Source organism: Drosophila ananassae, chromosome XR, assembly GCF_017639315.1.
Source record: "Drosophila ananassae strain 14024-0371.13 chromosome XR, ASM1763931v2, whole genome shotgun sequence".
In the NCBI taxonomy this organism is placed as follows: Eukaryota; Metazoa; Arthropoda; class Insecta; order Diptera; family Drosophilidae; genus Drosophila; species Drosophila ananassae.
The window spans coordinates 2,708,904-2,724,531 of NC_057932.1; the positions used below are offsets into that span (position 1 = coordinate 2,708,904).

At 37.7% G+C, this 15,628-nt stretch overlaps 1 protein-coding gene across 8 annotated transcripts in view; it reads right to left on the reverse strand.

Annotated features, from left to right (window-relative positions):
* The window catches only part of LOC6495015 (ran-binding protein 16), a 454,675-nt gene extending 439,335 nt beyond the window's left edge, over nucleotides 1-15,340 (reverse strand). For all 8 annotated transcript variants that reach the window (XM_032456116.2, XM_044717376.1, XM_032456117.2 and 5 more), the window contains exons 1-3: nucleotides 15,052-15,340; nucleotides 14,516-14,911; nucleotides 14,226-14,455 (exon numbers count right to left, since the gene is read on the reverse strand). In XM_032456116.2, coding sequence (XP_032312007.2) covers nucleotides 14,226-14,455; nucleotides 14,516-14,911; nucleotides 15,052-15,054 — 629 coding nt within the window. In that variant the 5' untranslated portion in view covers nucleotides 15,055-15,340. The remainder of the gene's footprint in view (nucleotides 1-14,225; nucleotides 14,456-14,515; nucleotides 14,912-15,051) is intronic.
* Between the last annotated feature and the right edge of the window lie 288 nt (nucleotides 15,341-15,628).

Sequence of the window (15,628 nt, forward strand, 5' to 3'; positions counted from 1 at the left end):
TGGCTGCGACAACGTATACTTTATCAACATAAAGAACATAGTTGTTCCAGAGTCAGTGAAAAATCAGTTGATCGAAATGATGAAAAAAAGATTTAAAGTCTTCTCCGACGCAACTCAAACCTTGCCGTACAATACAAATGTTGTGGCAACTATTCGCACTGAGGATAACGAACCAGTGTACTCTAAAACGTACCCAAATCCAATGGGCGTCTCAGTGTTTGTAGATAAAGAAATAAAAGACATACTGAAGGCTAATATTATTACCCCGTCGAGACCATCGTACAACAATCCAAATTGGGTGGTCGATAAAAAAAAGGATAGATGGGACAGGTATTAGGAAAAAGCTTTTTGTAATCGACTTCAGGAAACTGAAAGAAAAAACCATTCCCGATAAAATTTTCCTTTCCAAGTATCGAGTTAATTCTGGCTAACCTTGGCAAAGCCAAATACTTCACAACCCTTAACCAAAAATCCGCCTATCACCAAATTGGCCTCGCGGAGCAAGATCGTGAAAAATCTTATTTTCAGTCAACGGAGGAAAGTATGAATTCTGCCGTTTGCCCTTCGAATTAAAAAAATGCCCGTAGCATTTTTCAAAGGGCAATCGACGATGTCTTGAGATAGCAAATAGGGAAATCATTTTACGTCTATGTGGACGATTTCATTATCTTTATGGAAAACGAAAAAGAGCATGTTAAACACTTCGACTGGGTCGTGGAAAAATTAATCCAAGCCATGCTCAAGTTGGCTCATGTTGGTGTTGCTCATGTTCACAAGAGAAAACCCATTTTTTTTAAAGAAAGTGTCCAATACCTCGGCTTTGTAGTGACCCGAATACTCAGAACCGACAAGCTTATTCTCGCTAAGATCATTCTTAGGACTTGCCAGCTATTATAGATGTTCCTTAAAAGATTTCCCTACAGTAGCCAGGCCACTTACCAACCTCCTTAGGCAATGGCAAACACAGAAAAAAGGAGTCATTTTGTAATTAATAATAAAAGTGACTACTTGATTGATATTGTTTTCAAAAACTAGCCCAAAAAAATTGTAAGGAACCAAACTGAACAAAAATACATCACTTATAGAAATCGGTTGTTTTTTCTTAAAGTTATTCTATGTTTACATACCGACATAAAAGATGGAGCAACCAATAGTGTCCAGGGAAAATTATGACGTGAAAATGCCCATCATTCACCTAATAAATTTATTCCCAAATACAAAGACAATATACAGTGATAACGAATCGTCTTTTAGCTCTGAAACGATTACATTGTTACTCAAAAATCAGTATGGCATAGATCTTATAAAAACACCCCTGCTGCACAGTAGTTTAAACAGACGAATCGAACGCCTTCGCAGCACCCTAATAGATAGCGAGGTGCATCAAAAAGGATAAGAAAATTAACGATACAGTAGAGCTAGTTATGTGGGCGACCGGAATACAATAAAACATTACATTCGGTCAGTGAACAAAAACCCATTGAAGGCATTCACTCTGCTTCCGACGAAGTTAAGCAAGCCATAAAAATTAATATTGCAAAAGCGCATGAGGATAACTTTGAAAAATGCAACCCATCAAGACAAAATAAAATATTTGAGGTAGGAGGAAAGGTCTTCTTAAAGAACAATAGAAGACTAAAGAACAATAGAAGACTAGGCAATAAACTAACCCCGTTATACACGAAAAAACGCGTAGAGGCGGACCTGGGGACAGCTGTCCTCATTGGAAGAAGGGTGCTCCCCAAGGACAGCCTTAAATAACGTTTTTTTTTTTCTAATTTACGCTCATTTAACACACCCAACACAAACACACACTTAGAAAGAAGCCAGTAGATTTAAACTGTAATTACAGGATCGTGGGGTAGGATGTCTCATTTCTGTGTTTCCAGGATCGCACGTGAAGAGACGTCTCTCAATGTCCCTCGGCCGCAACTCGTAGGGTACCCAAGTTCCCTGCTTTTGAATCATTCCCAAGCTTTTTAGGCGAAGGGAAATGGATTGTTAAGACACACCCAAAGAAACCGCGAGTTCTTGTTGTGTCTGACAAGTGTTGTTGTTCATCCAACAGAGTCTCCAAAGCTGCAACTTCTTGTCTTCCACATCATAATCACCATTTTTGAATGTCACGAACCATTCTCGGCATGTTCTTTCACTTATACACGACTCACTATATGTTGCTACAATCATTCGACGCGCTTCAGCAGCAGATTTTTTCGAATGAAACGCGAAAAGCAAAATCTCCCGCAAATGACGCTTATTCGGTTCAAATTTCGACATCTTCGCGCACCAACAAAAAAATGGACAATGTTGACCTAAGCTTGCCATATGCTGCTTCTGATAGGAATTCCCTCACCGATTTCTAAAGGTGGCGACACCCAGTGAAAAACGGCGGTTTCCTACTTGTACACCCAATAGATTGTCTGCGATATTTCCACAATCACAGATGCGAAAATTGTTAGACGTTGATACTATTAGAAATTTTTTTGTCCGTGTTGAAGGTGGAACACCGTATTGCCAGAAGCTTAGACTTTTCAGCTAAAGCTTAGATCAGCAAAGGCTGATCAACAATTTAATCGAAGCTGTTAACGAAGCTGTGTACGAAGTTTTTTTGGCCAGAAATAGAATGCTAATTACTGAGATACAAAATTTAATGGTCACGGTCACACTTGCAAAATCAAATATTATAAACCCGGCCATTTTTAACCATGAAGATTTGAAGTCCGTTTTAGTTTATCACCCCATAGGGGTGAGCCTTAGCTAAAGCGCTTAGCCATGCGCTAAGTATGCCAATGCTTCAGAGGATAAACATCCAAAACGTGGAAATAATCCAAACTGTCAAAAATGAAGTAAAGTCGGCTGGATCAACGGACACCTGAATCGCTGTCGGCGTGGGAGTAAGCTTTCTAATCAGCAGTTTCATTCTGCTCCATCTCGTGTGGAGGAGAAGACGAGTCGCACGGAAAATAGGACAGGTTGCCGAAACATTCAAGGCGACCGAGGATGGTCTTACTTCTAAGGGGGGAGTAGTTACCGTAACGGAAGGTAAATCCGTTGTCAAAAAAACTCCATCATGTCAGGTGGTTAACGTAACCTTTAAAATATCCCGTTTTTTGAACGACGGATTCGGATTCAAAGACTCCAAAAACATATGGTAAACATGATCTGAGCCCAGAACTTGGAAAATAAAAATTTTATCAAGTTTTTGAGGTTACGTCGTAACCCTGACATTCTGGAGTTTTTTAGACCTCAGATTCGGATTAAGCGACCCTGAAAACATATAATAAACATGGTCTGACCCACGGACTCGAATATAATTTTGTATGAGGTTTTTTGAGGTTATGTCAGAACCCTGACGTTTTTTGGACCTCGGATTCGGATTCAGCGACCCCGAAAACATATAGTAAACATGGTATGACCTCCAGACCCGAAAAAATATTTTTTTTTGTGTGGCTGTGTTATTATTTAGTTTTTGATAAACAAATTTTTGTTATTTTGTTAAATATTATCCAACACTGATCTGTTGAAATAAAGACCCTTATCTTTTGGATTTTTGTTTCTAAGTCAGATTTTTTTCCTTCTTTGAAGTTCATTTTTTTAAGTTTCTTTTTATTATTCCCCCCACATTTTAGATAAGGATTAGGTCTGCACTGTTTGATGGCCACTCTAAGACCTGAATTTTTGTATACTGCAAGTATGAATTGGTTCGTTTGGCAGTTTAGGGTGCCTATGATTGTCAGTCAGCATTGGAATTGATGTTAGCTAACTTTTTATACTCTTGCAGAGGGTATTATAATTTTGATCAAAAGTGTGCAACGCAGTGAAGGAGACATCTCCGATCCTATAAAGTATAAGTATAAATATATATTCTTGATCAGGATCACCTCCTGAGTCGATATGAGCATGTCCGTCTGTCCGTCTGTCTGTCTGTCTGTCTGTTTCTACGCAAACTAGTCTCTCAGTTTTAAAGCTATCGAGTTGAAACTTTGTACACACCTTTCTTTCTGTTGCAGGCAGTACATAAGTCGGAACGTCCGGGATCGGTCGACTATATCTTATAGCTGCCATATAACTGATTGATCGGAAATGCCATTACTTCGTTGATTTTCAAGTTAGAAGGAGGGGACTTTTTATGGATTCCAAATTTTATAAGGATCGGTCGATCTGATATATATCTAATAAATAAGATTCGTGTCGCCACCTAGCGGACTGCGACTAAACTGCAAGGGTATATAAACTTCGGCTCCCCCCGAAGTTAGCTTTCCTTTCTTGTTTTTAATTGAATTTGGCGGCTTTGTGCAAAACGCTACATATCAGTATCAGACAATGCTATATATCTTAATATGTCTTAAATGTTTTGGCGTAACCTACAAAACGATGCTATTTATGACAAATTTGGTTATTGCGTTGCGTAGTTATACATGTGTCAACATAGACTTCACTAATACTAAAATTCGCGCTGTTTTAAAGTTTTCTTTAGTAATATGTAAATCCGCTATAGAAACATTCCGTGAGATAAATGGTGTTTTAGGGGGTGATACTCCATCACTTCGAACCGCGGAGGAATGGTTTCGACGATTCAGAGCCGGTGAAAACGACAAAAGGGATAAGCAAGCTGACGGAAGATTACGAATACCGATAAAATCATGGAAAACAATCGAGCTAGTCCGGCGTGTGACTTCTCGTGTCATTGCCGAGGAGATGGAATTGAAGGAGATTGAATTCGTGGCGTCATTTTCTTTTATATTTATGTTCGCGTCGCCCGCTCTATTCTCGTCGCCCGCTCTCGTATATTCGATCGGCCACCTGCATCTGCCGTCATGTTTGCAGAGTGCTACAATCGCTCATACATATATTACCCCATTATATAAGTTAACACCCGGCACTTTCGAGCCCCCCCTTGCTCAGCACTATTCCCCCCTACTACGACTACGCCTCGAACTCGACCCCAGACTCTTAAACCCCAATCCACAGCATAAGCAATTCCCGATATTCAAGTGCTGTGGGTTCAAGTACATCCGGATATGTCGCAAGAGTGCAACATGTCACAAGTGTGCAACTATGTACGCTGACTAGAATGTTGCGGGAAAGCTGACACACACCCTGAGTGTTACGCTGACTCTTGACTCCGATGACACTACACCCGATGACACCACATACGCCGACACCACACACGCTGACACCATACATAGAGTAGGAGTGGGAGATCGGCCGATATCGAACTGTCGACCGGAGGGTCACAACTCTGGGAAGTCAGTCTAATTTGGACCACGGAACCATCCGAGCTGAATCTACTCCAAATATTCCCAATCGTCATATTAAAACCAACTTTCCCTTTTCATTAAATAAGAACTTTCAACAAATAAGAACCAAATCAATTGTTAATCCAAGTGACACGAACAATAAATTGTATTCCAATCAACAGCTTTTTATCAGGTGAACCATGGAAGGACACCTTAACTTATATTATGCACAGCTGACAATAAATAAACGAACTAAAATAATATCTTTGTTGCGAAAATGAATAGGTTTTTCGATTGTGCTTCTCCTGGAAGGAAGGAATTCCTGAGCCAAAGTTGGCCTTCTTGAGGACCTTCAAGGATTGCTGTCCTCGGCATAGCGAATTGGAAGGCATCGTCGTGGAACTCAAGAGCACATACATGGAGGTGTCCGAACTGGATGTTTTAAAACTCAAGAGCGATCTGCGCGTCAATATCAACGATGCGGCGAGAGATGCACGATTCATCCTGGACCAGGAGATTATGCGGCTCTCCAGTTTGTTGGCGGCGAGTTCGACGCTGATCAACGGTACCTCTGCCACCAACGTTGATGCGTCGTTCAGCAGATCTTTCCATGCATTGCCGCCACTGCCCCTTCCCACTTTTAGTGGAGGTTATGCGGAGTGGCTTGAATTTCGGTCACTATTCTCGACCATGGTGGACACAAACCCATTCATAAGTCAGGTCGAGACTTTGGAGAGCATGGATTTGCCGACGACATCACATGCACCAAACTTTGCGGTAGGTCGACGCATTTTTAACTCTGCATTTGTGACCACAAACTCTTCCGCATGCATGATCTGTGATGGCCACTCTCAGGTGATAAACTCCTGCCCAAGGTTTTTAAGCTTGTCGCCTGAGGATCGTTTAGGCGAATAGACTTACGGCATTATTCGCCTAAACGATCTTGCATCTAGGTTATCTACCTATCTGGGCACCTATCTCGGCAATGCCATGCGTCAAACTGCCGTGCGTGTGGACGCAGGCATCATAGATTGCTGCATTTTTGTGGCAATTCGCCAGCTCAAGGCCAACACCTCTCTCCTGCGGTTCCCACATCTAGCGACGCTGTTTCTGGTTCAGCGTCCGCCGCCGTCAATTCTCTCGTCGCTAAGGATCGTTTTGGTGATGTGGTGTTGCTAGCCACTGTCAATATTCTGGTTAGGAACCGCTCCGGAGATCTACTGCCCTGCCGAGCGCTGCTCGATTCTGGCTCGCAGGTGCATCTAGTCACTTCAAGGCTAGCGGAACAGCTGCAGCTGCGGAAGATAAGGACTCCGGGGACTGTATCCGATATAGGAGGCGCAGGGTTCTCTACAGATGGGTTTTCTGTGCAAGTCAGCTTGCAATCCGAATGCTCTGACTACTCTGCGCAATTAACCGCGATCGTAGCCACCAACGTCACTGAACTTTAGCCCAATTTTGCATTGGACGTCAGCTTTTGGAAAATTCCCGCCAATGTAGAGCTAGCGGATCCTCATTTTCACCAGCCTCAGCCAGTTGATTTGCTAATTGGAGCTGGATTATTTTACGAGCTGCTTTGTGTGGGGCAAATGCATCTGTCTCCTAGTTTGCCCTCCATCCAAAAAACTCGGCTCGGTTGGATTGTTTGTGGAGGCGGAGGCCCTGACGATGGTAAGGTCCTCATGGCAGCTAAGCAGTCAGAGTTGCTCGTCCAGCCTCAGACGTAGCCGGTGAAGGTAAAGTCTAATCGCAGTTTGTCTCCAAGCCAAAGAACAGGCGCCTCTGCAAAGTGCTCAGTGAGAAGGAAAAATATTACAGGCACCGTCGTCACTTCGAACAGCGCATGTGGAAGCGTCTGGCAGGGATCTGCACAGTGGTGGCTTGTGTGATAGGTCATATGTTACCCAGTGTGGATGTGAAGCCGCTCTTGGACTTTGGCACCGAAATGGCTACCGAGATGCCATCGCCCAGCTTCAGTAACAGCGAGGATGAAGACGACGGTGACGGTGTGTGCAGGGTGAGCTGCTGAAACCGACGTCCGGAGCTACAAGGCGGAAAATAAACAAATTGTGCCTGCTGCCCCTTCATGATGCTGTTGAAAGCTCATCTTCCAGCGGGGGGAGTATGTCGGGTCAAGCAGGCGCCGGAAAGTTTTGGGCGGCAATAATTGATTGAATTTATCTATCTTTTCTTTATCTATGTCTCTATTCGCGTCGCCCGCTCTAGTGCATTCGATCGGCCACCTGCATCTGCCCTCATGCGCTAGCGTTTGTCTCGCTCTCTCGCGGGATCTCCCGGTCGCTCCGCAGCATTCGGTCGTTAACCCTACTTAGTCACATATGTAAATATATCATTTGTAGAAACGCCAAAACAATTAAATAAATTGTATCAATATCTATAAATCGAACTGTGCTTGTTTTTATAAAAGGCAATATTTAGAATATAAAAATAAACCTACCGAAAACGCTCAGTAACTAAACAAAAAATTATATCCAATTTATAAATACACTGTATCTTTACCCGATCACTCTATGGAAGCTATATGATATTAGTAGTAGTTGAAACTTGATCTACCTACAAGCTCTTTAAGGTCCCATTAAAATCTCAACTGTGTAGCTTTTATAGTATCCGAATAAAATGCATTGAAACATTAACACGGAAATTCTTTACTTTGCTCAACTCGCCGTCCTGATTAAGCATATATACTAGGGCGGTTCGATTTGTAGGGGGTCAAAAAAATCGCCTAGGCACATATGATTTTCGGATTCTAGGGATCAAAATAAGAAAATTTGCTCAAAAAACCATACCTCTAAAATGAATTTTGATGTCCCTCGTTTTAAAGTGTAGGTACCCAAAAGGTCAAATTCCAAAAAATCCTGTTTTGACCCATTTAGAGTGCCCCAATCGAGTCCAAATGTATGAACGACCCACTAACTTTGGAGGGTCGACCCACCCATGCTAGTGGTACCCCCCTGGGACCCCCCTAGGGATTCTCCCTTACAAAAATATCACAAAATCACAGCACCTAAAAAGTATGCTATGAAATTGTAACTCAAAACCTGTTGCTCCGCCCACCGCCTTTTCTCCTCCTTTTCGTCCCTTGGGGGCATATATGGAGGGTGCGTCGACCCTCCAAAATTAGTGGGTCGTTCATACATTTGGACTCGATTGGGGCACTCTAAATGGGTCAAAACAGGATTTTTCCTACACGTTAAAACAATGGACATCAGAATTCATTTTAGAGGTATGGTCTCTTGAGCAAAGTTTCTTATTTGGATCCTTAGAATCCGAAAATCATATGTGCCTAAGCGATTTTTCAATCGACCCACCCTAATATATACCCTTTATTGGGTCGGAGATGATTCCTTCAATGCAATAAAAGCATTTGGACAAAATTAAAATAATTTCCATAATTTCCTCTTCCTAAAAATACGCTCAATTAATTAAAAAAATAAAATTTCGTTAACTTTATCTTAAATTATAGATGAACTATCTAGAACTGTTTCCATGTTAAGGGAGCAGGATGGTTTGAGACTTAAAAAAAATTTTTTTTTTAAATTTTATATAATAGAACATTATCTCAGGAATATCCTGTGAAAGTTTAATGTCGATCGGACTAAAGCTCGCTGATATACCGATTTTCTAGTTACTTTCTCTCCATATATTTCAATTGCTTTTAAAATTTTTGACGCGTTTTTCTCAAAACAACTTTTTCAAGTCGATGCGTAACATAATACAAATAGTAATGCTCGGATCTTGATAAAATTTTTTACACATCTTTAATACAATAAATACTTGCGGATGAACGAAGGTTTTTTACCATTTTTTCCACTTTTTTTTACCAATTTTTTTTACCATTTTTGCGGGCATGTAAAAATGGTACCTCCTACTTTACAACCGCGCCAAAAATTCAAAATCGCACATTTTTCAAAATGGTTTGCTTCATCCGCACAAGAAACTAATATTTTAAGTAAATCAATTCAATCAATTTTTTATTTCCGATAACACTGTAAGGCCAGACTTTACGTACCGCAAGATAATAATTTTTTGAAGCGACTCCGGCCGACTGCCCGTCACGGGATAAATAATAATTATTTCTTTTTATAATAATAATAATTCCTAGATACTCTCCAAATATAGCTATTTATCGTGTAAAAAAATTGAAGAAAGATATTCACTCAGAAATAAAAAAAAAAACGCAAAAATCTGTTTTTCAGCCTCTGAAACCATCCTGCCCCCTTTAAAAAAAATCTGTTGGTTTAGCTGGTTCAGTAAAGTTTTACAGATTTTGTAGATAGCCATGATTTTTTGAAAATAGGAGAATAAAAGGTCATATTTAATTTACGATAATATTGTTTAATTAACTATAATAATTTCAATATAATTATTTCGAGTTTTTCCTAAAATCCAAAATGAAAACTTGGTCTGATCTACTGATTTCAATAAGAAAAAATAAATCTGAAATAAGAAAATGTTCGGGAAAAAATCATAGAAGCCCAAAAATAAATTTATAAATTTGAAATCAACTCCGTCATAGTACAGATCAATAAGCCTTATATCTTGTTTGTCTAAATTGTTTAAAAAATGCCACGGAACCATCGAGCAAGTGACCAGATTAACATCCGAAATACGTTCCGCCTTCGAACAGCGAGAATACAATATTCTATTATTCTGAGCTATTTTTCTCGACGTATTTCAAGCTTTCGACCGAGTTTGGCGCAATGGACTCATGCACAAAATTAAAACTTATTTGCAAACATACACCCACAAGCTACTGGAATCATACCTCTACAATAGGGTATTCTCAGTGAGATGCAACGCAGCTACTTCGAGCGACTACATCATTGAAGATGGAGTTCTACAAGGAAGCGCACTCGACCCGTGTCTATATGTTTTGTATACTGCGGATATTCCCACAAACGCACAACTAACAACATCAACGTTCGCCGACGATACCGCTATCCTTAGTCGCTCCAAATGCCCAACTCAAGCAACAAACCAACTGGTTATCATCTAATAGTATTGGAAAGGTGGCTGTCCGATTGGCTCATTAAAATAAACGAACAAATGTGTAAACATGTAACGTTTACTCTTAATAGACAAACATGCACTCGGATATTCCCACAAACGTACAACTAATAACATCAACGTTCGCCGACGATACCGCTATCCTTAGTCGCTCCAGATGCCCAACTCAAGCAACAAACCAACTGGCTAATCATCTAATAGTATTGGAAAGGTGGCTGTCCGATTGGCGCATTAAAATAAACGAACAAAAGTGTAAACATGTAACGTTTACTCTTAATAGACAAACATGCACTCCGCTTTCACTATACGGTATGCAGATCCCTCTAGCTAACGAAGTACCTTGGCGTCCACCTTAAAAGACGCCTAACCTGGCGTAAGCACATCGAATGCAAGAAGGTGCATCTAAAACTGAAAGCCACCAGCCTCCACCGGATCATAAACTCACGATCGCCACTGTGCCTGGACTACAAGCTACTACTCTACAATTCAGTCCTAAAGCCAATCTGGACGTGTTGCTCCCAGCTGTATCAGTCAACATGACAGTTAGTTAAGTTAAAAATATAAGATTTGATACACCTCTTGTTAGTCTCCCAAAGAGAAGATTCAAGAAATAAAAGCAACGTTAAAACAAAAAATAAATGAATAAATTTGGAGACTTCAACTTTGGATGAGTATTCCAAAGATATGGAAAGTGATAAATGATATTTTTTTTATTTTAGTTGGTTTTTCCTAAAATCCAATATTAAAAGATGGTATCATCTACTGATTTGAATAAGAAAAAAATAAATTTTCCATTGGAAAATGTTTGGGGAAAACATCATAGAAGCACAAAAATAAATGTATAAAAACTGAGATTTCAACTTTTAATGATATTGGAACTGCTAGATACAATTTTTTTATTTTAGTTGGTATACATACATTTCCAAAATGATATTTACATGCATTAAAAAACAATGATGGTTTATGCAATTACACGGTGTACATAGTTCAATATATGTTAAAAATTTGATATATTTCTTCTCTTAGGTGTACCGAGAAAACTATGGGTGATGGAACCCATATTCTGGACTTTGGTTCAGTGGTGGGTTTGGAGCCTAAGGGTTATGGAGCAGTTGAAATTTTGCATGGAGGAAAAAAAATTGAAAATTGCCAGCCGTAATATTTGTTAAATTTTACATTCACAAATAATTGACAAATAAATATTAACACTCTTCAGGAGCTTACAATAAATTTTCGCAAACTCCAACACATACAAATTTTTCATAAAGTGATTTAACAAGAAAGGAAAGCTAACTTCGGGCGGAGCCGAAGTTTATATACCCTTGCAGTTTAGTCGCAGTCCGTTAGGTGGTGCCACGCATCTTATATTATTAGATATATAGCGGATCGTATTATTTTAGCTAAAGAGGAATCCATTGAAACTCCCATCCTTCTAACTTGAAAAACAACCAAGTTATGGCATTTCCCATCAATCAGTTATATGGCAGCTATAGGATATAGTCGACCGATCCCGCCCGTTCCGACTTATATACCTGCAAAGGAAAGAAGGGTGTGTGCAAAGTTTCAACTCGATAGCTTTAAAACTGAGAGACTAGTTTGCGTTGAAACGGACGGACGGACATGCTCATATCGACTCCGGAGGTAATCCTGATCAAGAATATATATACTTTATAGGGTCGGAGATGTCTCCTTCACTGCGTTGCACACTTTTGACCAAAATTATAATACCCTCTGCAAGGGTATAAAAATGGAAATCAAATTTAAGAATTTAAAACACTTTGAATATTTCAACTAAAGTTACATTTAAATATTTTTTGTTCAAAAACGTTTCCGCTCTTAGCAAAACGCCGCATTACATTTTTTTTAGTTTTTTTTGAATGAGGTGGAAAATTTAAAACTAAGGAATAATAATAATATTAGTGAGACCGATTTTTTATCGGTTAATAATAATAGTTGTAGCTAAAGACGCAAGCAAACAAAAAATTGTGCTCTCTTTAGAGAAATGGCGTATGTGTAACTTGCTGTATTGTATTATATGGACAGCATTAGAAAAATATGTAGCTTGAGATATGTTTGTGAGCTTTACATGTATCTTATGTGAAACATCTTTTATATTTTAAACCAGAGTTCGCAAATAACTGTCAACCCCTTTTTATAATCCAGGAATACCTTTTTTTTCCAAGATTAGTTTATGAATTACATCTTTTAAGGGACCATTTCAGCAAGAGTCAGCGGTCAACCGCTCTACAGTATCTATTGAGCAAATAGGTCAGTGCTCAACCGAAAACCAATTTTTGAGTATTTTTTTGCTCTGATCATTCACGAACTCAAAATAAAAGTTCTATGAAAATATGCATGCGTAGGAATGATAAACCATAAAAAATTTGCCTTTGCGAATTTTGTGCGTTTAGTTAAAAATTTTCTGCCGAACCGAAAACCAAAACGAAAAAAACAACGTACTTTCAGTGCGAGAAAAAACGTTCTGTGTTTTTTCAGTTGTGTTACTGAGAAGAGCGTTTAGTGAAAAACGGTTGAGAATTATTTGGGAGCTCTGTTTTTAACAAATTCGAATGTGGAATATCATCGAATTTTGCTGCCCTTGCAGAGGTTATTATAATTTTGGTCAAAAGTGTGCAACGTAGTGAAGGAGACATCTCCGACCCTATAAAGTATATATATTCTTGATCTATATTTATATACTATATACTATACTATACTATAGACTATATCCTATAGCTGAAATATAATTAATTGATCGGAAAGCCATAACTAGAGGGATTTCATAAGGATCAAACAATTACATTCTATAGCTGTCATATAACTGAATGATCGGAATTGGCACAACCTTGTTATTGAAAGATGATTGGGGCTGTTTCCAACACTTCTTTCAGACAATTGATTTGATGGTGAAATTCTCATTAGGATCGGCCAACTATATACGATCCGATAAATATAATTTTTTATTTTGTATTTTTTTATGTTTAATTATTTTCATGGAAAACAATTGATATGTGTCTAGGCTTTACACCAAATCTTATAAGGTGTCTTTTAAGAGCAAAGTTCAAAAACAACGATTTTGTACCGTTCGCGATGCATTTTCTATAAATCATTTTAAAACAATTTCTCAAATCTTTAAATTTTAAATATAAATAGCAATGATGAAATGTAATGATCGGACAAAAAGAATTTCAGAAAATATTAATTTCTCTCATATTTTTCCGCGTTCTACCGTACGAATGTGGAAATGACCATGGGTAAAAAGAACCGGTTCCTCACTAAATTAATATATTTAAATACAGCCAATGCAGTAAATTTTTGTAAGACAACTTTGGGTCATAACTGGGCTATATCTGTGTACATTCAAATGTATGTAAAATGTCAAAAATAAAATATAAAATTGCATTTTTTTTTACACAGTGGCAATGCAGGAAATTTGCAGAATATATTATAAGATATATATTTAATCGGATATAAAAAATATTGGATATAGTTTACCGATTCTTTTGAGAATCAAAATTATGACGAGTCCGACTGTTCAGTTCAGTAAATTGTCAAAAAATCCACCTACAGTCCTAATCTCCCAATTTCGACCTGATTATCTTTAAAACATACCAATGTTATGGCATACAAAGAGGGAAAAGGATGTCTGAAAAGTTTTGAAATTTAAAAACTAACGGACTAGTTTGTATAGAACAAGACAGACAGTTTTGCTTGTATCTATTCAAGTGATGCTGATTAAGAATATTTATATGTATATTCTTTGTGGAGTCAGCAAAGTCTCCTTTTATTTATGAAATTATGATACCTTCACCACATAGCCCACATTTGACAAAAAATATAATACCCCTTTTAAGGGTTTAATAAACGAATTTAAGGAGCCACATGCTTAAATAATTATTATATATACATATATATATATATATATATATATATATATATATGTAAGACGAAACTTACGTTTGCTGCAATTCATCAGCAAAATTTATATTTTTGCTATTCTCACGAGCGGTATTCAATAGCGAGCACGATAATAGAAAAGTTTCATAAAGCTGGAGGTCACGAAAGGATGTTGCTATTTTTCGATTTTTGGAAAAAGACAAGTGCGCGTCTAACTCCACTATTGAGTTCATTTCGGAAACCAATTGGGAAAGGATTTGAACTCCAACAGTACAATGCTCAACAGAGCCCTATAATAAATATAAGACATGATAAGTATTTTCTTTAATCTAAATTTTACTATGCTTAACCTGTAAAAATTTTTTAACGTCTTCTAATAAATTTTGAAAGACCAATTCTCCTTTGTAATCATCGAACCATCCTAATTTTGTAATTTTTGCCAGAAGAGTAACCAGCGCTTGAACAACAAAATTTTGCAAATTAGTTCTCGTAGCTAAATAGCTCAGCGTATAGCTTCGAATTTGAATCCTTTGTTCAATAGTGAGTCCTTGTATAAGCTTGGTCAAAGTAGAGGCAGCTAGTAATTGAGCATAGCTAGAGTTTCCTCTATCCAAAAGCATTTGACATTTTGGTAATGCATCTTGACTGGAAACAAATAGTGCAAGGGCTTTTTCAGCTTCACCACGAGTACTAACGTCTGTCGCTTCGTAAAGCTGCTTGCACAGTACCTCGAGCTGTTGTATATCCTAAAATATATGAACATATGCAATAAAGGCATTAAAATCGTTCCACTTATATTCACTAATATTGTGTAATGCAGTAGATGAAATATGTTTAATCAAAATATGAATACCGTATGAATAAATAAAATTAATTCAATATATACCATTTCTGTTTAGCAGAATAAGATGAATGAAAATATAATACAGCAATCAAATGCCAATGTTTTAACGCCTAATTAGCCCGACAGAACACGATAATGGGAATATTGTAATGCAAAAACAGTTCATAATAAATAAACGAACATATGGAGCAACAAGTTAGTAAAATTATATGTTACTCAGTTTTTTGATGGTCATACATAAAAACCATAAATAAAATTTTGTCAATCTTAAATAAAATTTAGGTGTGACCAAACTTTTATATACAAATTTGACCAATATGTGAATTGACCACTATACGCATGAATGTAATTTAAAAATAAATCTAGCCATCATACATGCAAACAAAGAATGTGCACAAGAAATCCGTAAAGAATGATCTTTCTGTTTTTTAAATTCTTATATTTAATTTTAAAAAATATATGATCAAATAGCTTTCAATTCAACAAAAATTGAATAAAACAAAAAAATATAATAATAAACATATGTTCAATTTTCTGAATTTCATAATTTTTATTATTATTATTACATTAAAATTATTTAGTTTTAATACATTTTTTTAAGAACGCAACATTTAGAAAA